Genomic DNA, 25,404 nt, shown 5'->3' with positions numbered 1-25,404 from the left:
AGTCCTGATCAGGGCCTATCAGGGCCAGCCAGCTGGGGAGGGACCGTGGGAGGGCTCCAGAGCATTACCGGCCAGTCTCGCCCAGTCTCGATTGGCTGGACCCCAGCAGCAAGCTAACCTACCGCTCTAAACATCTGCCCCCTGGTGGTCAGTGCATGTCACAGCGACTGGTCGAACAATGGGAGGAACAATTAGCATATTAGGTTTTTATATAGAGAGATTTTTAAAACATAGCTTCTTTTTTGCTTACTTAACAATGAAAAGACTTGCTGTAATAACTGATTATTTCTAGTTAATTTTTTTAAAAGTTCACTAAAGATCTAAATGACTGACATTTTAACTTACCTTTAGTGTCAGCGATTTTAGTGATATATCAATCACTTGTGGATCTGTGCCTATCTGAGTAGCTTGATAGAACAAGTCACAGGGCTGCAAAACCTATGAGAAAAATCAGTAACACTAAATTACCATTGTTCTTAAAATAGTTTTATTTAAAGGCTTTCCTAGTAATAGCTAACTATATTAAATAGACAAGTTATTCAAAACTGTTGAAGAATAAGTGACTCAATAACACACTTCTTACTTCACTTTACTTACTCATTATAATATCAAGCATTAATATGAGCAGTATTAATAAAACAATATGTAGGACTTCTTGAATATGCTTAACTATAGAAATATGTAAAATGTGTATTATATATTTCATTTTACTTACTAGAACAAAAATTTTATTATGGCATCTTTTCCATTATAAAATTACAATGAAATTAATCTATACAGAAAAAGCTATAAAAGATGAGATGTAAAAATTATAAATACATTAGATTTACTTAATAATTCTTAATGCAATTATAAATTAGCTGAGTTTTTCTTAACTGTGGTAAGCAGGATTCTACCCTCTAGCACCCAGGCACCATATTCCTTCCAAACACAAAATATATTCACCTCCTCCTAAGGTTCCTAACAGTCTCATTCCATTATAGCTCAAAGTCCAAAATCACATTTTCTAAGTCTGTATCTCATCATACCTCTATCTCATCTATAGCTCTCATTGATTAAAAAAATCCAAAATCTCATCCATTTCTTACCAGCTCAAAGTCTAAAACTAAATCAGTTCCAGGTCCTGATGAAATTCCTGGGTATAATCTATTAAATGTAGCTGCTAGGGCACAATTTCTCTCCCTTTATGGAATTGTGAAACTAAGATGAGTTATCTGCCCCCACCATTCCTAACACAGAATGGTGGGACAGACATAGGATAACAATTACAGACATTCCTAATCAAGCTGGAAAAATGGAAGGTAAAAAGGAGTCACTTGTCCAAAGCAGTTCTGAAATCCAGCCAAGTAAATGTTTCTTGATTAGGTTTCAAAGCCTAATAACAATTATCTGTGGCTCTCAGCTCCACTCTGAGTCATTCTTCCTTCTTTATAAAAGGTAGCACAGCCGAAACCGGTTTGGCTCAGTGGACAGAGCGTCAGCCTGCGGACTGAAAGGTCCCAGGTTCGATTCCGGTCAAGGGCATGTACCTGGGTTGCGGGCACATCCCCAGTGGGAGATGTGCAGGAGGCAGCTAATCGATGTTTCTCTCACATCGATGTTTCTAACTTTCTATCTCTCTCCCTTCCTCTCTGTAAAAAATCAATAAAATATATTAAAAAAAAAAAAAAGGTAGCACAAATACACAGCTGAGTAGTTGCTTTTTTATCCTCCTGCTTCCTGCCAGTAGAATGTTGGGGGTTCAAGACACCATTTTTCAAAGCTTTCTGGGACTACATATCAAGCGATCCCTATAGTTTCCAATAATATGTCTTTTATCTTCTTTCTAAGTCCTCATTAGCAGTGTCCTCAAAGACCATGTTTCTACCAAAAGTCTGATCGACACAAGTTAGGCTTTCTCTATCATTCTATTCAATATTCCTCCAGCTTCTGCATACTACCCAGTTCCAAAGATGCTCCCACATTTTAAATAATTGCTACATCTTATTTCTGGTAAAAAAAAATAATAATAATAATAATAATAATAATAATCTGTATTCTTGCCCTAACCGGTTTGGCTCAGTGACTAGAGCGTCAGCCTGCAGACTGAAAGGTCCCAGGTTCGATTCTGGTCAAGTGCATGTACCTTGGTTGTGGGCACATCCCCAGTGAGGAGTGTGCAAGAGGCAGCTGATTGATGTTTCTCTCTCATCGGTGTTTCTAACTCTCTATCCCTCTCCCTTCCTCTCTGTAAAAAAATCAATAAAATATGTATTTTTAAAAAAATGTGTATTCTCCTATTACTGAGTAACAAAGTACCATGAACTTAGTAGCTTAAAACAACACTAATTTATTTTTCCTCATTTTCATGGGTCAGGAATCTTGCTGAAATCAGTTATCAGCTGGTTGCATCTTTGTCTTGAGGCTTGACTGAAAAAGATCTGCTCCCAAACTCACTCAGGTTATCAGTAGATTTATTTCTTTGTGGCCCTGAAACTGAGATCTCCATTGGCTTGTGCTGTCAGCCAGAGACTGCTTTTGACACCTACTAGTAAGTTGCTCATGAGTTCTTGCCATGCAGCCTTCCCCACAGTATAGCAGCTTACTTCTTCAATGCCAGGATTTTAAAAATTAGGTTAGGCCCATCCAGAATCTCTCTTTAGTTAACCCAATTACCTGATTAGTAACCTAATTATATTCACTGATCCTATCCACACTCAAAGGGAGAGGACTATACTGGGCACATGCAACAGGAGGTAGAAATCTTCAGGGCCATTTTAGAATTCTGCTTATATTAAAAGTAAAAAATAAATCAGAACAAATATGATAACCAAATTCATTCTCCAAAGAAATCACATTAAAATTCACTATTGTTCTAATAAATCAGCAAGAGCAACTAGTACATGACTTTCATATTCAATATATTATTTCTTGAAACTTCAGGGATAGGAAATTATAACCATATTACAATACATAATCCACAACTTCCAACATAAAATTTGTGTTATATCTTCATCTTAGGTAAGGCAAAAAACAAAACCAAAAAGTACTATTATAAATACATAAAAAAGTTTCTAACTCCCTTCCCAAAATAAGTATGAACGTTTGTTTTGTTCCTTATCCAACTCCTTTATTTTCAAGTCTAATTAAGTTCCCTAGGATTAAAAATGCAGCTGATCGTCTGGCCGGTGTGGCTCTCTGGTTGAGCATCAACCTATGAACCAGGAGGTCATGGTTCGATTCCATGCCTGGGCTGCAGGCTTGATCCCCAGTAGGGGGTGTGCAGGAGGCAACAACTGATGATTCTCTCTCATCACTGATGTTTCTATCTCTATCTCCCTTTCTCTTCCTCTCTCTGAAGTCAGTAAAAATGTATTTTTTTAAATGCAGCTGATCCAACATGTTAGTGACAAAACTACACTACAGTCAAGTTGTATACAATACAGTCTATTCCAGGGGTGGGCAAACTTTTTGACTCAAGGGCCACAATGGGTTCTTAAATTGGACCGGAGGGCCGGAACAAAAGCATGGATGGAGTGTTTGTGTGAACTAATATAAATTCAAAGTAAACATCATTACATAAAAGGGTACGGTCTTTTTTTTTTTTAGTTTTATTCATTTCAAACGGGCTGGATCCGGCCCGCGGGCCGTAGTTTGCCCACGGCTGGATTCAGATCAATTGAAGATGTAGAAACATTATCTTAAAATGGAATTATTTCCCTACTAGTATTATTTTATTGTCTCCAACTACATCCATTGTAATTTTAGTGCTACTTTTATTTTTTTTTCCTTTCTACTCTAATTCTCACCATACAGCTCCTGTATTATGATTTTCACTATTAATGTATTATTTCCCTGCTGCTATTGCTTCCCCTTCAAAGAAGCAATCTGGGGCTATGCAACATCTATAGAAGCCTGTAAGAGCTCACTATACATTCCCTACTTTACAAACACTATCTTGGTGGTGGGAAGACTGTCCCAAGTTGAGAACCACAGAATAACGAGAAAAAGTCAGAGTATATAAGTGTAGATGTTGGTAGGTGGGTAGATATGGGGTGGGAACTTGTGCTCTCTGGAACCCAGGTTCTCTGCACATGTTATACCTTCATCCTGAAACACATCCCCATGCCTCCTGTTTCAGTTCTGCTGGCTAATATCTACTCATCTTTCAGGCATTGGCATAAATGTCACTTCACCTGACAAACCTCCCCTATTTACAATTCTCCAGAGAAATCACATACAGACTCAACAAAGAAAATGATCATCTAAAGATCCTGGATTTTGAGCTGAGACTGTAACCCTTGAGGTGGAGGTGAGAAAAGACAAGCATGGATTATCAGTATAGACAAAGGAATAAAACATTTAGTGAACTGTGGGAAGAACCTCTGGTTGTCTTGATATCTGTTCTTTTTTTTTTTCCACAGTAATTAACACAAGATTTATCTGGGCACAAAATAACACACACACACACACAAAAAAAAAAAAGGATCAGGAAGGAAGAGGAAGAAGGGGAAGAAGAACACATTCTCCAGCTGTTTTTGCAGATAAGTATGGTCACCTAGCTACATTCATGCCAAATGATGTGAGTAGAAGAAATATATAAAATTTCTAAGTATTCACCTAAAAGGGAATCAGTATGCCCTCAGTTTTCTATATCCTCTCCTTTCTTAGTGATGAGCCATCAGCCTTGCAAACTAGAGAATTATAGCTTACATTTCTATGTTGATAATTTTTAGAACATTTATGCTTCTATTATTCCTTTAAAAGACTAAACATTTTTATAAGTGTTTTATAAGAGTACTAGGAGTCAGATAGTTAACTTGAAAAGATTTCTTTGAAGAAATAAATTTTAATCAGTTATGAAGGAGGAAAGTCATTAAGTTGCTAGAGTAATATACAAATGGGAAGTATTTCAAAGCAAATGGCTAACGTTCAAATACATTGCATGGAGAAAAGCAAACACATACATCAAAGGAAAAGTGTCCAGATGGGAGAAAAATATGAAAAAATGGCAAAATTGCAATATCTCAAACAAGTGGTAGATAGTTCTCAAGGCAAAAGAGCAGTGTGGAACTGACACGAATAGTATGTGAGAGTAAGGTCTCAAAAAAAGTGAAGATGAAGGCAGCTTCTTAGTGAGACTATGCCCACAAATACATAGAAACATGAGGAACAACTGGAAGAATGAAAAAGAGTTTCAAAGTGGTATAATAATAATCCAGATTAGGCTCTCCAAAAAACAAAAAAAAGTACTTTATAAAGAAAGATTAGAAAGTCTGTAGGTAGGTTCCTAAAGTGGTATATACAAAATATAAAACAGATAACTAAATAGTAAACTCACAGTAGTGATTCTGTCTTTTCTCTTGTCAGGAAGAAATGGGCATGCTCTCATTTGGAGATCTTTAATAGCAGCAGTCATTGTATTGTTTTCAAGGTCACCCTTGCAACAAATTTCACATTGTGTTGTAATGACTAAGGCAGGAGCATCATTTCTTGTCATATCAGCCACAAACACAATTTCAGGATTTTTAATAAGAATATTCACTTCCCACTTTTCTTGTATCTGTGCAGGTACTAAAATAGAAATAAAAATAATTTAAAATATTTATAAATCTTTGCTACACATTTTATGGAAAATGTATTATTTATGGGAAAATGTTATTTTCATTCTAAGTAAAAACTAAAGGCATCTTAGGTCCCAAAGAAATCTATAATGTAAGATTTGAAGAAGAAGAGTCATAAGTACATTTAAAAATGTGGGGGAAAATCTCCACCAGGGCAGAGCTGAAAACTAACCCAGTTTCTAACTCTCAACATGACACTCTTTCCACTGCACCACAAATAAAAATGTAAAAGACAGTAGAAAACTATAAATAAAACAAAAAGTAAGAATGTTTTAAGTTGAAATACTATCTTTAATAATGAAAATAAGTGGTTGGTTCATTATTTCTCCCTGCAGGTTTTCTTCCAGCAAATTCTTTCAAATGACTGTCTGAAGTTAAGTACAAGTACTTATTCTAATACAGGTCTCATTAATTTCTGAACCCAATATATAGTTACAGCTTGAAAAATATGTAAACTGCACATCCCAGCAGAAAGCACATTTTCCTCTTAAAAATAAAATTTTAATTTATTAATTCATTTAACCTTGTCGATTAGAACTGCTATTTTCAACCTTTTTCATCTCATAAACTAGAAACTAGAATTCTGCAGCATATCAAATATTTTTTGCCAATCTGACAAAAAAAAAGGAAATAAATTTCATTCATTCATATCAAACGGAGATTGATATGTTGGCTGTTGTCATTTTTTTTTTACTTGACAATTTAAGAGAAAAGAGGTCAGTGCCCCTGATTAAATAGTCAGATATTTCATGTTTTAAAAATTCTTGTGGCACGCAGGTTGAAAATTGCTGATCTACAAAGCTAATCAAGGTAAGTGCTATTGTAACACTTGATTAACATAGATATTAAATGTTTTAGTTAATAACTAACCTTCTTCCTTAGCAGCCCATGCTTGAACATTGGTTTCTACAGCAGTGCCTGTGGTGTAGGCTTCAAGAAAGACATTTGCAACTGTCAGCAGAAATTCCACACTTGCACAGATATATGTTTCTTGAAGGACTACATCAGACATCCAACCATCTCTGATTTTCTTATACTTTACATCCATCATATCTTTTTTGTCAAATCCAACTGTCAATCCTATCATTCTGAAAAACACAATATTCCTGTGAATAGCTTACAAATAACCAAACACACCAATAAAACCCAAAGACTACTTATCCCTTTCACTGACAGCCAACCAGCATCTAAAGTCGATTATCATAGAAAGATCTCAAAGTACTCCAAATAATAATAGATTTACAAACTTCTGGAACATAAATGTTTTATAAATTAGTTAGTGTGTCTTTAAGAAATTATCAGAATTTGGGATCTCAGCTGATTTTTCATATATTTCCCATTAAATTTTGAATTGATAATAATTTTGATAATATAAATTAATTTGAAAAAAACACACAAAAAAATTACACTGACTATTTAATTTAATTAATCTATCAACCATCCAGCAAGAGCACATAACTGAAACAAGACATATTATATCTTTAATTAATTATTTTTGGAGAAAGAAGAAAGGAGGGAAGGTGGGAGGGAGAGAGAAAAACATCGATATGAGAAACATCAATCCGTTGCCTCTCAGATGCACCCCGACCTGGGATCAAACCCGCAACCGGCTTATGAGCCCTGACAGGGAATGGAATCTGCCACCTTGTGATGTATGAGATGATTCTTCAACCAACCAAGCCACCCGGACATTTAAAATGGTGACTGGGAACCATGACTTCACTGAATTGAAAGCTCTGATGATATTAAGGATGTGCCCAAAAAATGAATGTGCAACTTTGGGAATAAGTTTTATAAAAAATATCAACCATATTTCAAGTAAAAATGCAGAACACTATTACCTAGGAGTTGCCTTCTTGACATGAGGCCTTTTATCATCTAAAATACAATTTTTTAATGAGAAGGCAGAAAATACTGAGTCATCTGTATACATTTTTAAAGTACTTATTATATTCTCCAACTTAAATTCAGCAAGTGTCAGAGAAGGATCACGAACATCTGTAAAGGAAACCTGCAGAAGAGAAAATCAATATAAATTTTACACAAACACATATATATGACACATTTTTTAATTATATACTACCACATTCTCTATCTCCAAAGGGCTCACTAAGAAAGGCCAAAAAATATACTGACTTTAATTAAAAAATTTAGTTTTCACATCACTAACTATAGCAAAGATAACTCATTTTAAAAGGGAAATGGTTAAAATTATTTTATTAGTAAAATGAAGAGATCAATAATTTTTCTCACAGGAACAGATACTCCAAAATGTACATAAAATATTAATAATTGGCATTTTAATAAATATTCACTATATAATTTTCATCAAGTAAAAAACATATTTTTTCCCTCAACTTACCTGTTCAGGACCTGGACTATACAGTATCATGGTGAGATAATCAGTTTTGAAACTCATATTTAGTGTTGTCTTAACTTGAGCGGCACATGAATGTACTTCGACCACAGCAGCTGTCACTACAGTTGTTCCTTGGAAAAATTAAAGTTATTAGATAAAAGAAAAAAAAATCAGGAAAGCTAGAACTCATTAAAACAGCCTTAAAATATATTTAACAGAATTATTAATCAAATGTGTACAGAAGAGGAGAAGAGTTATAGTAGCAATAAAAGCAGCCATATTATACTAATTGTTGAAATTGGGTAATGGGTAAAAATTTCTAGAGATGAATGATTAAAATAATATATTTAAATGTCTATTTTACATCATGCACATTTTAGACATTACCTTTGCACTACCTATATTTTAAGTCCTTACCATGTATTTCCTTTATTGGTCCCATCTTCCTCTTTCCAGCTTTGCTCGGTTAACAATGGTTACTACTAGGTTAATGTAGCTAATAACATTTAAATTCTTATTTACAGATTAAGTCTTCCATGTCTGATTAACTACAGCTATGTAATAATTTTCAATGAAGACATTAATCGTTTATTGTAATAGTTCTTCTGCTGCTACATTACAACTAGTACATCTCTCAAAAGAAAATCTCTTCTCACATGCTAACAATTTTTCAAAATCACACAAAATCTCCTCCACTTCTGCACCTGACTGTTTGTAGCAATTTCTCCCTTCCTAGGAACAGAAAGCATGTCTTTCTCTCTATATCACTTATGGAAGGTACTTATAGTAGTCCCCCTTATCCACGGCTACACTTTCTGTGGTATGTTTCCCATGGTCAACCAAGGTCTGAGAGTGTTAAATGAAAAATGTCAGAAATAATTCATAAGTTTTAAATTGTGCACTATTTAAGTAGCGTAATAAAATTGTATGCTGACCCCTCCATCCTGCCCAGGATGTGAAATCATGCCTTTGTCCAGCATATCCACTATGTATATACTACCTGCCTGTTAGTCAATTAATAGTCCTGTCAGTTATCAGATGGACTGTTGTGGTATCACAGACTTGTGTTCAAGTAACCTTTATTTTACTTAATATTGTTACAATTATTCTATACTTTATTAGTTGTTGTTAATCATTTATTGTGGCTAATATATAAGTTAAATTTTATCACAGGTATATATATACAGGAATAATCATAATACACATAGCATTAGGTACTAAGTTCCAGACATCCACTGGGTTCTTGAAAAGTATTCCCGTGGTTAACGGGGAAATTACTGAAATTAATCCCTCATTCTATATATATTATGGAATTTATGCTACTTTTCTTCTTGAAGACATTCTTCCACTTTTTTTCTTAAGATATTCTGAATTTCTCTTTAATGAAAATGAAGTACTTTTTACTACACATCCCAGTAACAAAATATTTTGGGATTCCATTTCCGTGTACTTCTGGTTAGGCCCTTTGTTTTTGTATCCTATGTCTTCCTCTATCCTGAATTCCTTGTTTTGCTAGAATATATTTTAAAACTAATTTATTCAGGAATGAGTATGAAAGAAGTAAACTTTGTGGGACTAAACATCTGCAAATTATTGTGTTTTCACATTTGGGTGATGGTTTGGCCTTATATAGAAGCCTAACTCCAAAATAATTTTCTTAGAAATTTGACTATATGGCTCCATAGTCTTTTATCATCTATCCATTCCATCCCATTCAGTTTTACTGATGATAGATCTAATTCCAATTACCTATTCTGTTTATGTTGGTTTCTTTCATGCTCAGGTTCTTGTGATTTTCTTCATATCTGTCCAATAATATTTAACAGTAAAAGACTAGGTTGGTTATTCTAACAAGCGAAGATGGGGTTTCCTACAATGTTATAAATGTATGGTTGTTTGTGTGTTAGGATTCTCCTTGACTGACAAAGCTGTGTAAAAATCTCAGGGCTTTGCAAGGGTGGATTTTGTGAGCTAGTCGGTTGCTCTTTAATATAGGTAGGTTTGGGGATCTCCCAAAATGCCAGAATGAGAACTTTGTTCTTGTGAAGCAAAATCATCCAAGCACCCCTAAGTGACCCTATTCTCTGTACTGATACTAAACTTAGAACCTGTAAGGTTCCACATAGCACATTATAGCCAACATTGGATAAACAGCCTTTCTCCATGATGATTCCCTCTGTTCTGTCCCTTCCATTTACCCTTTAAATATTTGTTGAAATCCAAAATTTATTCATGCTCATCCTCTCTTGACACCTCTAATACTTTGATATGGCTATTATCAATATAAAATATCTCATCTGGGATAAATGCTGCAATAGGAATAAGGGAGAAGAGGAAGGAAGGAGAAAAAAACTGAAAAAGGGGATCCATGTTGGGATAGATAAGCATAAATACTAAGGAATTTTGTCATAATAGGACTGAGAATTTTGAATCAAAGGGAAAAATCAACAGAACTAATAATAAACAATTTAGAGATACCTGAATGTGATTAAATAATTCAAAAATATTTATAAATCTAATTTTACTCCAAAACTAGGAATAGAGAATGGAAGGAAAGAAGAAAGGGGGTGGGGTGGGAGGGGAAAGAGTTTAAGGTCAAGAACATACCTCCTGAATGATGTGAAGTGTTAGTGACTCCACCAGTAACACTACTCTGATCTTTCACTCCTGCTGGTGGGACACTGCCACCTCCTTCATACCATATATTACCATATAATGTTTTAAAGATAGTTGTTATATCTTCTTGACTAAGAATGAACTGTTAAAAAAATAAGATTTGCTTATTTTAATATTACTACTTCATGTAGTAAAAAATTCACATACAATAAAAATAATTGTTTCATTTCAATCCTCTCCAAAACCAATTTTTACACATGAGATATTTCTACTAACTGAATATTCAGTTTTAAATGAGCGCATGAGTTTTAGTACCTTGTGAAATACAGAACAAGATTAAATACAATATTAATGAAGCTATGAATAATGAACTATTTGTATTACAACTTACCAATAAACTAGTAATTTCAAAATTTTAAAATAAAGTTACTTGGTTAAATATTCATCTACTTTGTCTTTTTTTGGTTAGTAAACAGCTAAATCTTTAAATATAGAATAAAAAATAATTCATTTGTATGATGAAAAATAGATCACAATGTGTTTTACGTGAATTACTTTATTTGAACCTCACAAGTATTAGGTGTAACGAATATAATCCTGACTTTATAAGAAGTTGAGGCTTAAGTGGTTTAGTATCATGCTTTAGTCCACTTAATAAACTTACTCAACACAATAAGTAAAAACCTCGTGTGTTGAGAATTTAGTCTAAAATCACCAGCATAGGAGCTGTCCTGAAAGTTGTGATGGTTAATTTTATGTCAATTTGGTTGGATCACAGTATATATATATTTGGTCAAATATTTTCCTCGATATTTTACACTCACACACACACCTTATATATGCTGCAGACCATCTACAAATGCCCAACTGCCTTTTGGGGCAGACCTACTAGAATGAAACTGAGTCTATCTCTACCATGACTCACTTAGTAGTAAGCAGCTGTTGTAGCCCACCGTGGTGACCACATTTGACCCCTCCTAGACATCAGTGTCAGTCTAATGCACACAGGCCAAGTATACACACAAACACACACATCATATTTTATTTCTCTAGAGAACTCTAATACAAAACCCACTTTGCAAAAATAAAAATAAAAAAGATCTATGAGTTTTATAATGATATGTTTAATTACCTCAAGGGGATAATTTTAATTCCACAAAAATTAACAATGTTATTTTCATCAGGTTTTCTTTGACTGCACTGAAAAGACGATACAGGCATATCTTGTAGCTGTTGTGGATTCGATTCCAGACAATCGCAATAAGCGACTATCAAAATAAAGTGAATCACACAAATTTTTTGGTTTCCCAGTACATGTAAAAATTATGTTGATACTATATAATAGTTTATTAAGTGTAAGCATTAAGTCTAAAAAAACCCAACATACATAACTTGATTTAAAAAATACTGTATTGCTAAGAAGTATTAACCATCATCTAAGCCTTCAGCGAGTCACAATTTTTTTTTGCTATTAGAATGTCTTACCTCAATGTTAATGGCTGCTGACTGATAAGGGTTGTGGTTGCAGAAGGTTGGGGGAGCTATGGAATTTTCTTAAAATTAGATAAAATGAAGTTTGCCATATTAATTGATTCTCTTTTTCATGACCAATTTCTTTGTGGCATGAAATGCTATTTGATAGCATTTCATCCACAGAATTTCTTTCAAAATTGGTGTCAATCTTCTCAAAACCTGCCACTGCTTTATCAATTAAATTTATGTAATATTCTAAATTCTTTGTTGTCATTTCAATAATCTTCCCAGCATGTTCACTGGGAGAAGAATCCATCTCAAGAAACCCTACTTTGCTCATCCATAAGAAGCAAATCCTCATCCATTAAAGTTTTATCGTGAGGTTGCACCAATTCAGAAGTATCTTCTCGCTCCACTTCTAATTCTAGTGTTGTAGCTATTTCCATCACATCTGCAGTTATTCCCTCCAGATATCCTGAATACCTCAAAGTCACCATGAGAGTTAGCATCAACTTCTTCCAAACTTGTGTTAATGTTGACGTTTGACCTCTTCCCACGAGTCATGAATGTTCTTAATGGCATCAAGAATGGTGAATCCTTCCAGGAGGTTTTCAATTTACTCTGTCCAGATTCATCAGATGAATCACTATCTACTGCAGCGATAGTCTTACAAAATATATTTCTTAAATAATAAGTCTTGAAAGCAAAATTACTCCTTGATCCATGGGCTGCAGAAGGTAGTACTAACAGGTCTAAAAACAACATTAATCTTGTTGTACCTCTCTATCAGAGGCCTTGGATGACCACATGCATTGTCAATGAGCAGTAATATTTTAAAAGGAATCTTTTTTTTACCTGAGCTGTAGGTCTCAACACTAGGCTTAAAATATTCAGCACACCATGTTGTAAACAGATTGCTATCACCAGGTTTTGGTGTTTCATTTATAGAGCACAGGCAGAGTAGACCTAGCATATTTCTTAAAGGCCCTAGGATTTTCAGAATGGTTCATGGGCATTGGTTTCCATTTATAGTCAGCAGTTGCATTATCTCCTAACAAAAGAGTCAGTCTATTCTTTGAAGCTTTAAAGGCAGGCACTGACTTCTCTCCAGCTATCAAAGTCTTAGATGGTATATCTTCTTCCAATATAAGACCATATCATCTATACTGTTGTTTAGTGTAACCACCATCATTAATTATCTTAATTAGATCTTCTGGGTAACTTGCTGCAGCTTCTACATCAGCATTTGCTGCTTTACCTTGTACTTTTATGTTATAGAGACAGATTTTTTTTCCTTAACTTTTGGAACGAACCACTGCTAGTTTCAAAATTTTCTTGTACAACTTCCTCACCTATCTCTGCCTTCAGAGAATTGGAGAGAATTAGGGGTTTGCTTTGGATTAGACTTTAGCTTAAGAGACTGTTTTATCTGATTTAATCTTCTACCCAGACCCTTAAAACTTTCTCCATATCCACAATGAAGCTGTTTTGCTTTTTTATCATTTGTGTGTTCACTAAAGTAGTCCTTTTAATTTCCTCCAAGGACTTTTCCTTTGCATTCACAATTTGGCTGTTTGTTGCAAGAGGTCTAGCTTTTAGCCTATCTTAGCTTTTGACATGCCTTTCTCACTATGCTTAATTATTTCTAGCTTTTGATTTCAAATGAAAAAAGTGCAACTTTTTCTTTCACTCGACACGTAGAGGACATTGTAAGGTTATTAATTGGCCTAATTTCAACATTACTGTGTCTTGAGGAATAGTAAGACCCAAAGAGAGGAAGAGATAGGGAAACCAGCTTGAACAGGGCACTTGGTAGAGGAGTTGGAAAACATACAACATTTATCTACTAAGTTTACAGTTTTATATGGGTGTGGTTGGTGGTGCCGAAAAACAATAACAATAGTAACATCAAAGATGACTAACCACAAATCACCAAAACAAATATAATAATAATAGACAAGTATGAAATATTGGGGGAATTACTAAAATACGACCCAGATGTGAAGTGAGCAAACATTGTTGGGGAAATGGTGGCAATAAGTTTGCTGCTCGAAGCCTATTTGCCATTCAATTTGCAAAAAATTGTGAAGCACGAAAAAGCAAAGCACAATAAAACAAGATATTCCTATATACTAATCTAGTGTTTTAAGATTAAATCCATGTGTACCTTATTCATGCTATTTATGTTGTTTTAGTACATACCTACTACTTAGGTTTTAAAAAAACATTTATTCATGACATTTATTTTGTGATTATTATGCAGCAGTCATTGCAAAAACAGTATGTTCATATAAATTTATAAACTGAAATAAAATATAATTTCTAAATCAACACTTTTCAATTAGTACATGTATATTGAATGCCTGCCAGTTCTTGATGTTAATCATCACTCTCACTCTTGCTAACAGCTCAGTGCAGAAGTTGGAAAAACGGTAACAACCTCCAGATTGTTGCTCTATGGCTCCTACATGTCAGGGCAGTCTGTGTGCTATCTCCAAACATCTGACAAGACAAATCACAAGCTGTAGTACTTAGTCTAAATGCATTCTAAATGCATTCTTAGTCTAAATGCAGGGAAGCTGGGGGGCGGGGGGAGGGAAGCTGGGGGGGGAGGGAAGCTGGGGGGAGGGAGGCTGGGTGTCTACAACAACTGCTGCCTATTCATGTGAATAAGGATAAGCAAAGACCCAATTTCATCAGTCCTGGAAAGTAGCCAGGCATTTGCAGATGACCTGAAATATTACCTGATACTGCATGGATTTGCCCTGGGGAAGAGTGAAGGAAAACAGTGTCCTGCCACCCCACATAAATCTGCCTAATGACTATGTCCAATGGGAAGAGGATTTGCTCAGCATGCTACTTATCTATAATAATAAAAGCGTAATATGCTAATTAGACCATACATCCTTCTGGATGTCCTTCCTTCCGGACAAAGCCTCAGCGGGCTGGGGCCGCAGTAGAGGCAGCAGAGGCCCGGGCGGGGCCTGGGGCCAAGGCTCTTGCACGAATTTCGTGCACTGGGCCTCTAGTCTTTTATAAGTTTCAATCTGTTGTCTTACCAACACAAAGAGACTTCAATTATTTATCACAAGAGGGTACTTTCCATCTATAAGTTAAGATGCCCATATGATCTATATAACTAAGAATTTAACATTTTTCTTCCAGTTGAGAGGTTTTAAATTCTAAATAGACTTTTAAGTTAAAAATCTTAAATCTTTAAAATTATTGTTTTCTCTTTTTTAATACATTTTTTATAGGAAGAAATAGGGAAACTGGGGACAGGGACTGGAAAAAGAAACCTTGCAGACACAACATATGTTGTGTCACTTCAGCAAAACATGTGAAATAGTTACATCCAGTCAAGAGGGAACAATATGAATTTGTGGATAGGTACATTAGGGATCTGTAAAGCAATGTCAACCAATAGCGAGGTTAAGTTATGCCTAAGGTCCTGATCCTTTGCAATTTTCATCTTCAACCTCTCCATTCTTCTACGATTTTCTCTAGGTTATTCCATATATTCTCATTGCTGATAACATCAAATTCTATCCTGCCTAGACCTCTCCACTAAATTCCATGTTAATGTATCCAACAGACTACTTATAGCATCCTAATATTTGTTTCCTTAATAGAATTTGCCACAATTTAAACCATTTTAATAATGTACATGTGTACTTTTTACTCTCTATCACACCTCTGGACTACCATCACCACCAACCTCTGCATCAGACTGGTAAGTCCACAAAGCCAGAGACAATATCTTGCTTCTCTGCCACTGTATCTCCAATATCTAACACAGCAGGCATGCAAATATTTGTTGAATGAATGAATGGAGAATATTCTATGAATTCTAGATTAAAAGAGCTAATATTTCAATTCTGACAAAGGTGATTAATAAAGATATAACTTCTACACCCAAGCAATATGTCCCCAAGCAATATCTTTTAATCAAAAAAAGAGGAATCAACAAGTATCTGAAAAATTACCTCCATAGGCTTTAGTTGAGCATTTATATTAAAACAAGGAACTTCCTGGAACCACTCCCAGGCTAAATTTCGCTCAACAATCACCTCAAGATTTAATGGCAGTAGTATATCCAGTACTTCCTGGTATGCATCATTACTATATTGAGACCTAAAAGGAGAGAGAAAATTATTGCAAATTGTTTCATATGTACTCAGATGGTAACAAAAAGTTAAAATTTTCATTTTATATACTAATAGTAGAAATCAATAATTTTGTGTGTATGAACATTTCTATTAGCTATTTATTGGCTCCTTTACAAAATCATCTAGTTGTTTTTTTACCAATTTTTCAAATTATCTTGTTCTTTCTGGTTTAAAATATTTAAAGATTTTTATCCTTTGATAAAGATGCTAATACCCCATATTCTTTTTCCCTTATAACCTTGTTTTGGTAATTAATATTCAGAAAATTACATTCTTGTACAGTAAAACCCAATTGGTATTTTTCCCTTATCACTTTTCTTATTCCTTCAATGCTTAAATTAGAAAGTTATGTTCTACCCTATTATTGATACTTACATATTATTTTCCTTTAGATTTTTAAATAGTATTATTGAGACAACTCACATCCATACAATTCATCCACTTTTAATCTTTTATGGTTATAACTGGCACTATATGCTTGGCAGCAATTTGAACAGCAAAATCCACAACAAAAAGTTCCAAAATGCAATAAACGTGGCATGCATAAAGAACACTTGTTTACAATGTGTAACCTGAAATAAATGGCACCAGGAGCCATTTATTTAGTGCAGAGTGCCCATTTGAATGTTGAGTGAAAAAACAAAGCTTGGGAGAGAGTGGGGGAAAGGATGGGAGCCAATACTGAGTACCTGCAGCATCTACTATGTCTTCACTATTAGAACTTGTAACTGAAATATTTAAAGAAACTTATTTTAATGCAAATTAAAGGCCAAATGTTCTAAAAAGAAATAAAAGGACATAGGACATCAAGCACTGGACAGTAATTCATGAGATGGCACTGAGAATTCTTGTGACCAACGCAGCTAGCTAGAGCTCGAACAGTAAAATGCCAGAAAGAAGAGAGCTACAGATAAAAACTCCAAAATTTTAGTACTAAATGCCTGCAGTAAATTATCAAAGAAAAAATGTTCAAATCAACATTAGTTAACACGTAAAGAAACACGTAAAGAAAAAGCAAAATTAAATCCACAATAAGCAGAAGGAAATAATAAATATCAAAGCAGAAATAAATGAAAGAGAAAACAGAAAAAATAAGAGAAAACCAAAAGCTGGTTCTTTAAAATCAATAAAACTGATAACCTCTAACAAAACTGATTAGTAAACAGGCATAAACTATAAATATCAAGAATGAGGGAGGCAAAATCCCTGTGTATATTAATAATAAGAAGGAAACATTATACACAACTTTATACCATAAAATTCTACAATGTGAACAAAATGGACAAATTTCTTGAAAAATTTTAAAAAGATCACAAAAGAAAAAAATAACTTGAATAGACCTAAGTTTATTAAGAGAATGGAAAATGTATTTAAAAATCTCCCACAAGTAAACCCTGGGACCAGATGGCTTCACTGGTGAATTCTACCAAATATTTAAAGAAGAAATATTACAATGTACACAAACTTTCACAAGTGTATCCATGTCAAAACTTACCATATTATACACTTTGAAGATATGTGATTGCTTATATGTCAATTATATCTCAATAAACTGCTTTAAAAATACTCAATTGCTATTCCTTCCTTATTTCACTGTGCTGTGTGTTTTTGTTGCAGTCAATAAATTCTTGCTTTTCTAAAAAAAGTACTCAACTGATGGAAAGAAGACAGATTGAGGGAGACAGACCAGGCAGAGGCCAGTCAAGAGAAGTAGCAAAAATAAAGGAAAAGAAACAAATAGAATAAGATCAAAGAAAAATAAGAGGAAAACAGAAGAGGGCAAGTGAGAGGTATAAACAGAGATGTATCCAAGCTGAAAAAGGCACAGGGCACTAAATCTAGAGTAGTGATTAGAAATAGCACAAAAACACAGTAAAAATTTCTGGAAATATCTGGATATTCATTTATTCTCCTAACTCATAATTCTATGCCCAATGATTTCATAAAGTCGTATTCTACTGTGTATATTTTGTTTTAACTAGAACATCAGATTCACAGCACAAAGCTGATAGAGTAGTTTGGATAATGCTGTATTTGTGAAGTGAATAAATGTATGCTATTAGGAATTCCTCCAATTATTCCATAACCTTATAATTTATAAAGAATTATAAATAAGAAGCCCTGGTCAGTGTTCTAAGTGGTTAGAGCACAAACCTGGGTTGCAGGTTTGATGCTGGCTCTGGTTGGGCTCCTGCAGGAGGCATCCAACTGATGTGCCTCTCTCACATCAATGTCTCTGTCTCTCTCTCTCTCTCTCTCTCTCTCTCTCTCTCTCTCTCTCTCTCTCTATCTATCTTTTTCTCACTACCCCCTCTTCCCTCCCCCTCCCTCTCTTCCATTCTCTCTCTAAAAAGCAATGGAAAAAATATCCTCACTTGAGTATTAACAACAACAAAAACTACAAATAAGCACAAATACTTCCTCAGATAATTAATTTATCTAAGAAGAAATTTTCAAATATACATTTCTAAGTTTTTAAAAACTAGAAGACTATAATTGATCTTACCAAAAATACTTGAAGGAAAGAGTTCTACAAAATTAAGTATAGTTATAATGAAATAAAATACTGTAAACAGAAGACTCGGGATACCAAAGCCTGTAATGTAAAAAGTTAGAAAATGACCACTCTATACAAATATATTTTTGGGAAGCTTACCTGTATAGTCGCATTTCACTCAGCTTTATCGTAATCAAATCAATAATGGGTGGGGGATTGCACTGGCTCTCTGTTATCATATGGAATGTATTGGTCATTGTAATCAGTCCAAAATCAGCAACAAGGACATTTTCAGAAACTGGAGACTGTGGGATGACCACAACTGGGGCTTTGATGTTAACATCTAATGCCATTCTAGAACTCCTTTGTGCCAGTTCTTTTACACCAGTAGCAGCCATTCCTGCTGCCTGGACAGTTGCCTCAGCCAAGGCTTCTTTAACTGCTTGAAAATTATCTATGAAAGCCTATAAAGGTAACAGAATTATATTCACAAGGTTACCATTAATGAATGAGATTTATTAAATATATAAGGCAGGAATGATTTTACCTCCATAAGAAAAAAAATTTCTTGGTACAACCAGGCAGTATATATTCGAAGTCTGACTGCCTATATTAAATCTTAATCTTCTGCATAAAAATTGAGAAACACAAAGATAAAGATACAAAGATATAGCAGAACATTGAAAAACTAGTCCCTGGAACAAGTAACATGTGGATATTGCAATATTTCACTGATATCTAGTTCCCTCATTGTCTCATTTTTCCTAAATGCTAACCAATTACATTGTGTTTCCCTGTACAAACTCAACTGGCAGAGAGCTTCTTTGTTTGTAAGATAAAAAATTAAAATATATTTCCTTAAGAATGCTACACTTTTCTAATTTCTGAATTCTGGAAAAAATACCTCAATGACATAAAATATACCTAAAGTTACATTTAATTTTCATACTTAGAAAAAGATTTCATTTTCAGTAATTTTGTAGTAAAAGGGTATCACATCAGGTTCAGTGACAAAATTCTTTCAAGTTCTAAAAAGAAATTAGAGCCTGGCCAGCATGGCTCAGTGGTTGAGCATCAACCTATGAACCAGGAGGTCACAGTTTGATTCCAGGTAAGGGCACATGCCAGGGTTGCAGGCTCAGTCCCCAGTGTGGGTGTGCAGGAGGCAGCCAATTAATGATTATCTCTCATTATTGATGTTTCTCTCTCTCTCTCCCTTCCTCTCTGAAATCAATAAAAATATTTTTAAAAATCATTTAGCAAATAACTAGGAATTTTAAAAAAGAAATTAGGCAAGAAATATTTGTTGATATTTATGTTTTGGTGTACAAAAAAATTTATGGGTATATGAAAAATTGCATGGTAACCTTAATTAAAAAGATAAAAAAAACGGCAACATTATGTACTTAGAATCAACTAGTCATCCATTTTATACACCAACACTAAGAGATAGCATTTTAAAAGAATGAATAGTGAAGCCATAGAGATAGGTAAGACACTCACCAGAGAAAACATCAAGTGACAGAATGAAAAAACCACAGGGGAAAATAAACTATGAAAAGTAATTCACATACCTGAGAGTGTATCATATAGAGATTAAATATAAAGCTCTTAAAGCCCCAGTCACAGAATTATAACATAATAGAAAATATAATTTTTAAAATAATAAGCTGAGGCCGAAACCGGTTTGGCTCAGTGGATAGAGCGTCGGCCTGCGAACTGAAAGGTCCCAGGTTCGATTCTGGTCAAGGGCATGTACCTGGGTTGCGGGCATATCCCCAGTGGGAGATGTACAGGAGGCAGCTGATCGATGTTTCTCTCTCATCGATGTTTCTAACTCTCTATCTCTCTCCCTTCCTCTCTGTAAAAAAGCAATAAAATATATTTAAAAAATAAATAAAAATAAATAATAAGCTGAGACAACAACAAACTTCAGTTATATATTTAGTATTTTTCATTAGAGTTGAAACTTCAGTAAAGCAAAAACATAAAAACCAATGATATATAAAATAAAAACTCAATTAATATATATGACATATATGACATATAATGTACATATACTTAATATGTTAATATCTAAAATATATATTTCAATTAACTGGATATTCCCATGTGAAAATAATACTACATAAAGTATTATACATTTCAGTGATAATAAATGGTACTCAAACAATTATGAAAAATTAGGTGGTAAAAATCAAGCAAGAAATTATTATTTATTCTTCAAGTATGGTTGATGCACAACAATGTCCAACTAGCGGGAAAGAATCAATTAAAAAATCAATTAACATACTTACCAATATAGAATATAAAAATTTGGTGACTAAAACTACTTCAATGCAACCAACAGTTAAATTAACTTGAATGTCAACCACACTCATATCTGTGTATGCAGAATCAGCAGTTGCATTCACATAAGAAAGGATTTTGAAGCTGAAAACTTCTTTTCCAGTGATATAAACAGCCTTAATGAGAAAAAATTCAAATGTCAAAATCCATTTTTTAAACGATGTCTTCATTACAAAACAAAGCAATGCAACATATTTGGAAAATCTCCCATGTAGTCAAGCCAAATAGATATAAGGCAACAATTCTAACCCCTTTATTAGAACGTTCATTGCAAGTTTTTGAAATTGGTGGTGGCAGCTCCCTTTGTGGGCCATGAAATCCATTTAGTAGGTCTGGCCAACATTTTATAAATGGGGAGAAAAAAAGGAAAATTATCAGAATTTACATTTTCTTTTCTTTTTTTTTTTTTTTAGAATTTACATTTTCAATTAGTGTCTTTACTTATGTAGTAAGAATTGCCATATAAATGAACTTTTGGTCACTATCAAACTTGGGAAAACTCTGTACCTCTACAACTTAATGAAATTTTCTGTTCCTTATTAGTTTTCTGAAGTCATCTCAATTGCAAACCAAAAATTACCTACAGATTAAAGTCACACATTTTGCAATACCAGTTAAAATGGTGGAGCTAGTTTTCAGAGATGGCAGCGTAGATAAACACAGTACTCGCATCCTCCCACAACCACATCAAAACTACAACGATACTACCGAACAACCATCATTCAGAACTATCTGAAATATAGCTAAATGGAAGTCCTACAACTAAGGATTTAAAGAAGCCACATTGAGACTGGCTGAGGGGTTGAAGGGGTTGGTCCCACACCCATGTAGGAAGGATAAAAATTGGGAGGAATATCTCAGCTACAGAAATTTCCTGAGGAGCGAGGGGTCCCAGCCTCACACCAGAACCCATAACTTCTGGGTGTAGAAACAGCAGAGATTGTGGCTGGGTGCGATGGAGGGCTTCTGGAGTCCCAGACAGTTCCTCCTGAAGGACTTACTCAGACTTGCTCCTTCTGAGCTCCAGCACTGATGCAGCAGCTCAAAAGGCACCAGGGACTAGCGGGAGAAACTGAATTGACTGACATCAGGGTGAGAACTGGAGGGGCAGGTTTCTATCAGAAAAAAAGTGCTGGCAGAGACCATTGTTCTTTTTGTGACACACATCATACACAGAGCTGGGCAGGCAGGTGCCATCTGAGAATTCATCAACCTGGCTCACACTGTTCAGCCCACCTGGATGGTTCTCTGAGACCCTGCCCCATGCAACTTAGGGCCCCATCCAAGCTGTTTCCAGTGGCTTTCCCATACGAATGACCTGTCTTGGCTTGTGCTTTAGACTTTCCTACAATCTCAAACAAGCAGCAACTGGCCTCCAGGTGCCCCATACTTCTTGCTAATGGGCCCCAAAGCTGGCACTAGGAGTAGCCAACCTTGGTTTGCAATTTGGCTTTACCTGGGCACCTCCAAGCCCATTAAAATTAGCATCCATCTGCAGACCACTTTGTAGCTCATGCTGGGAGGCCCTGGGTGGAACATAGGCAGCAGCAGACGTGGGCCTGTACCTCCTAGGTGACCCCAGTGCCCAGTGTGTGTATCAGGAAGGCTGTAACCCTGTCCCTAGAGAAAACTTACAACATAAGACCATTCTACCAAGCCCGGGACACATAACAGCTCTCTATCTGATACACAGAAACAAGCACAGGGAGGCTATCATAATAAGGAGACAAGGAAACATATCTCAAGTGACAAAACAGAACAAAACTCCAGGAAAAGAACTAAACAACATGGAGACAATCTACTAGATGCAGAATTCAAAATACTGGTTATAAGGATGCAAAATGAACTTAGTGGAACTTCAACAGCATTAAAAAAAAAAAAAGCATGAAAATCATAAAAAAGAACCAGTCAGAAATGAAGGATACATGAGCTGAAATGAAGAACAATTTACCGGGAGATTAAATAACATTTATAAATCACTTAGAACAGTATCCAGCATCAAATTAATACTATATATTTGCTCCTGATGCAAGGATAAACAAATAAAAGAGAGCTCAGAAACAAATCTATTCACATATCTACATCTAATATTTAATGGACATAGTACTATAGATGAGTGAGAAAAAGACGGCTATCTCAATATATGGTACTAGGAAATTCAGTGTGGAAAAAGTGAAATTATAGCCTCAACCATATAAAAAAAAAAAATTCTAAGTAGAATTAAAGACCTAAAAGTTTAAGGCAAAATTATCTAACTTTTAGAAAAATCACATAGAGTAATACCTTTATGAATTCAAGGAATGGAATGGTTTAGAAAACACAAAATTCTCAAACCAAGAAGGTAAGAAATGATAAATTTTATTTTATTAAAATTAAGAACTTTCTGCCCTAACCGGGTTGGCTCAGTGGATAGAGCATCAGCCTTCGGACTCAAGGGTCCCAGGTTCGATTCCGGTCAAGGGCATGTACCTTGGTTGCGGGCACATCCCCAGTAGGGAATGTGCAGGAGGCAGCTGATCAATGTTTCTCTCTCATCGATGTTTCTAACTCTCTATCCCTCTCCCTTCCTCTCTGTAAAAAAATCAATAAAATATATTTTAAAAAAAATTAAGAACTTTTGTTCATCAAAAGACATCATAATAAGAATATAGTATTTGAATCAAGAAATAATATGCAGAATAGTAAATAATTCCTACAAAACAGTAAGGAAAAAATAACATCCCTTCCCATAATATTGGTAAGTTAAACAACTACAACCAGTAGGATTTAGTAAAAATGTTTTTCACGCTCTTAAGATGTTGAAAATATCAAAAAATATTTTGTGATATATCAAAATTATATTTTATTATCCAACTAGAGGCCCGGTGCATGAAATATATGCACTGGAGGGGGGGTCCCTCAGTCCGGCCTGCCCCCTCTCACAGTCCAGGAGCCCTCAGGGGAAGGCGATGCCCCATCACACCTCTGCTGCTGCCGCTGCCAGTGGCGCAAGCCTTGGCTGGCCCTGGTTAGTTGAGCCTCAGGCAGCCCTGGGCAGCTGGGCAGCCACCATCCAAGGCTTGCCTGCAGCTCGGGCTGGCCCTGAGTGACTGGGGGCTGAGGAGACTGTGGGACTCCGGAGGCAGGTGCATGGGGTGGGCTCGATCTTGCCACACGCCTGCTGCCCCAGCAGGGCTGAGGGGCGCCACCATCTTGTGGTTGTGGGCACTGCCATATTTGATGGTGGGGCAATCAATTAGCATATTCCCTCCTTGTTGGCTATGGGCACCAACATCTAGGTGACGGCATGAGGATCAATTAGCATATTCCCTCTTTATTAGATAGGATAAATTAAAATGTTATTGGAACATAGCCAAAACTCTTATTTAAATACTACGGCCCAAAGCACGAATTCGTGCACCTTGAAAGGAACTGTGGGCCGAGAGGCTGAGGTGGGCACAGGGGTGGGTCTCGGTCCATCCTCCGCGCCCCCGCCCGGCCCCTGCCATGGCCCCTGGTCCCATATTTGTTTCTGAATCTGACAGCAACCTCGGTTACCTAGGAAGCTGTGATCTAGTGCAAAAAGCTTTGTCCTTCTGGTTCTCTGACATGAAGTGACCTACAGAACCAGGTAGATTGTTTAAAAGTCATTACATCAGAATCAAAGTCAAGGAATAAGGAGAGGAAAACAGAAGTGGGGCAAAAAGATAGAAGTGAGAAACTGTCACTAGCGGCCTTTTTTCTAAGTTGGATTTTTAACCTTATAGATGCATTAAAAATAAAATTACAGAGAAAAAGAAGAAAAAGGGCATGAGTGATAATGTCAGTTCCATTTCTAACTTCTTGTATGACTTTTAGTAAATGCATTTATTTGAGCTTTACTTTCCAGATAGGGCAAATAAAATGGATGTCTTCTTCAAAGCTCTAATCACTAGGATTTTTAAAACAAAAGCAATAGAAGCTAACCACACCTCATTCTTATAAGTCATGTATCTTTGCTATTTTGGAACTCTTGTTATCTCATGCTAGCAAGCTTTAGTAAGAAAATATGAGGAATGAGGACTTTTGTTTAATATAAAAATCAGGTCATCACAGTATCTCATCAGTATTATTGGCTAAACCTATTTATCTATTTCCTTTCTTCCTGTCACACTCCAAACTCTGACTTCCCAACCAAGTACCTCAGCCTTTTCTTATCCTACTATTATTTGATACTCTTCACTACCTTAAATATACCATCTTACCTGAATGCTCTACTGTTCAAAAATTATGTGTCCAACTACACAACAGTATCTAATTCAAGAACCTTACAGTCTTATAGCCAATAACAAAATACCCATCCTTCAACTACTAGCCATC

The 25,404-nt window shown here is 35.3% G+C and overlaps 1 protein-coding gene across 2 annotated transcripts in view; it reads right to left on the bottom strand.

Annotated features, from left to right (window-relative positions):
- The window catches only part of VPS13A (vacuolar protein sorting 13 homolog A), a 193,649-nt gene that overhangs the window by 77,912 nt on the left and 90,333 nt on the right, over nucleotides 1–25,404 (bottom strand). For both annotated transcript variants that reach the window (XM_081103070.1, XM_081103071.1), the window contains exons 32-40: nucleotides 21,015–21,182; nucleotides 18,877–19,181; nucleotides 16,038–16,185; nucleotides 10,570–10,720; nucleotides 7,966–8,093; nucleotides 7,445–7,614; nucleotides 6,474–6,691; nucleotides 5,321–5,553; nucleotides 346–438 (exon numbers count right to left, since the gene is read on the bottom strand). In XM_081103070.1, the coding sequence (XP_080959196.1) occupies nucleotides 346–438; nucleotides 5,321–5,553; nucleotides 6,474–6,691; nucleotides 7,445–7,614; nucleotides 7,966–8,093; nucleotides 10,570–10,720; nucleotides 16,038–16,185; nucleotides 18,877–19,181; nucleotides 21,015–21,182 (1,614 nt within the window). The remainder of the gene's footprint in view (nucleotides 1–345; nucleotides 439–5,320; nucleotides 5,554–6,473; nucleotides 6,692–7,444; nucleotides 7,615–7,965; nucleotides 8,094–10,569; nucleotides 10,721–16,037; nucleotides 16,186–18,876; nucleotides 19,182–21,014; nucleotides 21,183–25,404) is intronic.

The sequence above is a fragment of the Myotis nattereri genome (genome assembly GCF_964212035.1).
Source record: "Myotis nattereri genome assembly, chromosome: 12".
NCBI classification, from domain to species: domain Eukaryota; kingdom Metazoa; phylum Chordata; class Mammalia; order Chiroptera; family Vespertilionidae; genus Myotis; species Myotis nattereri.
The sequence above is the reverse complement of the archived record's forward strand: the minus strand, read 5'-3'. Positions and strand labels throughout refer to the sequence as shown.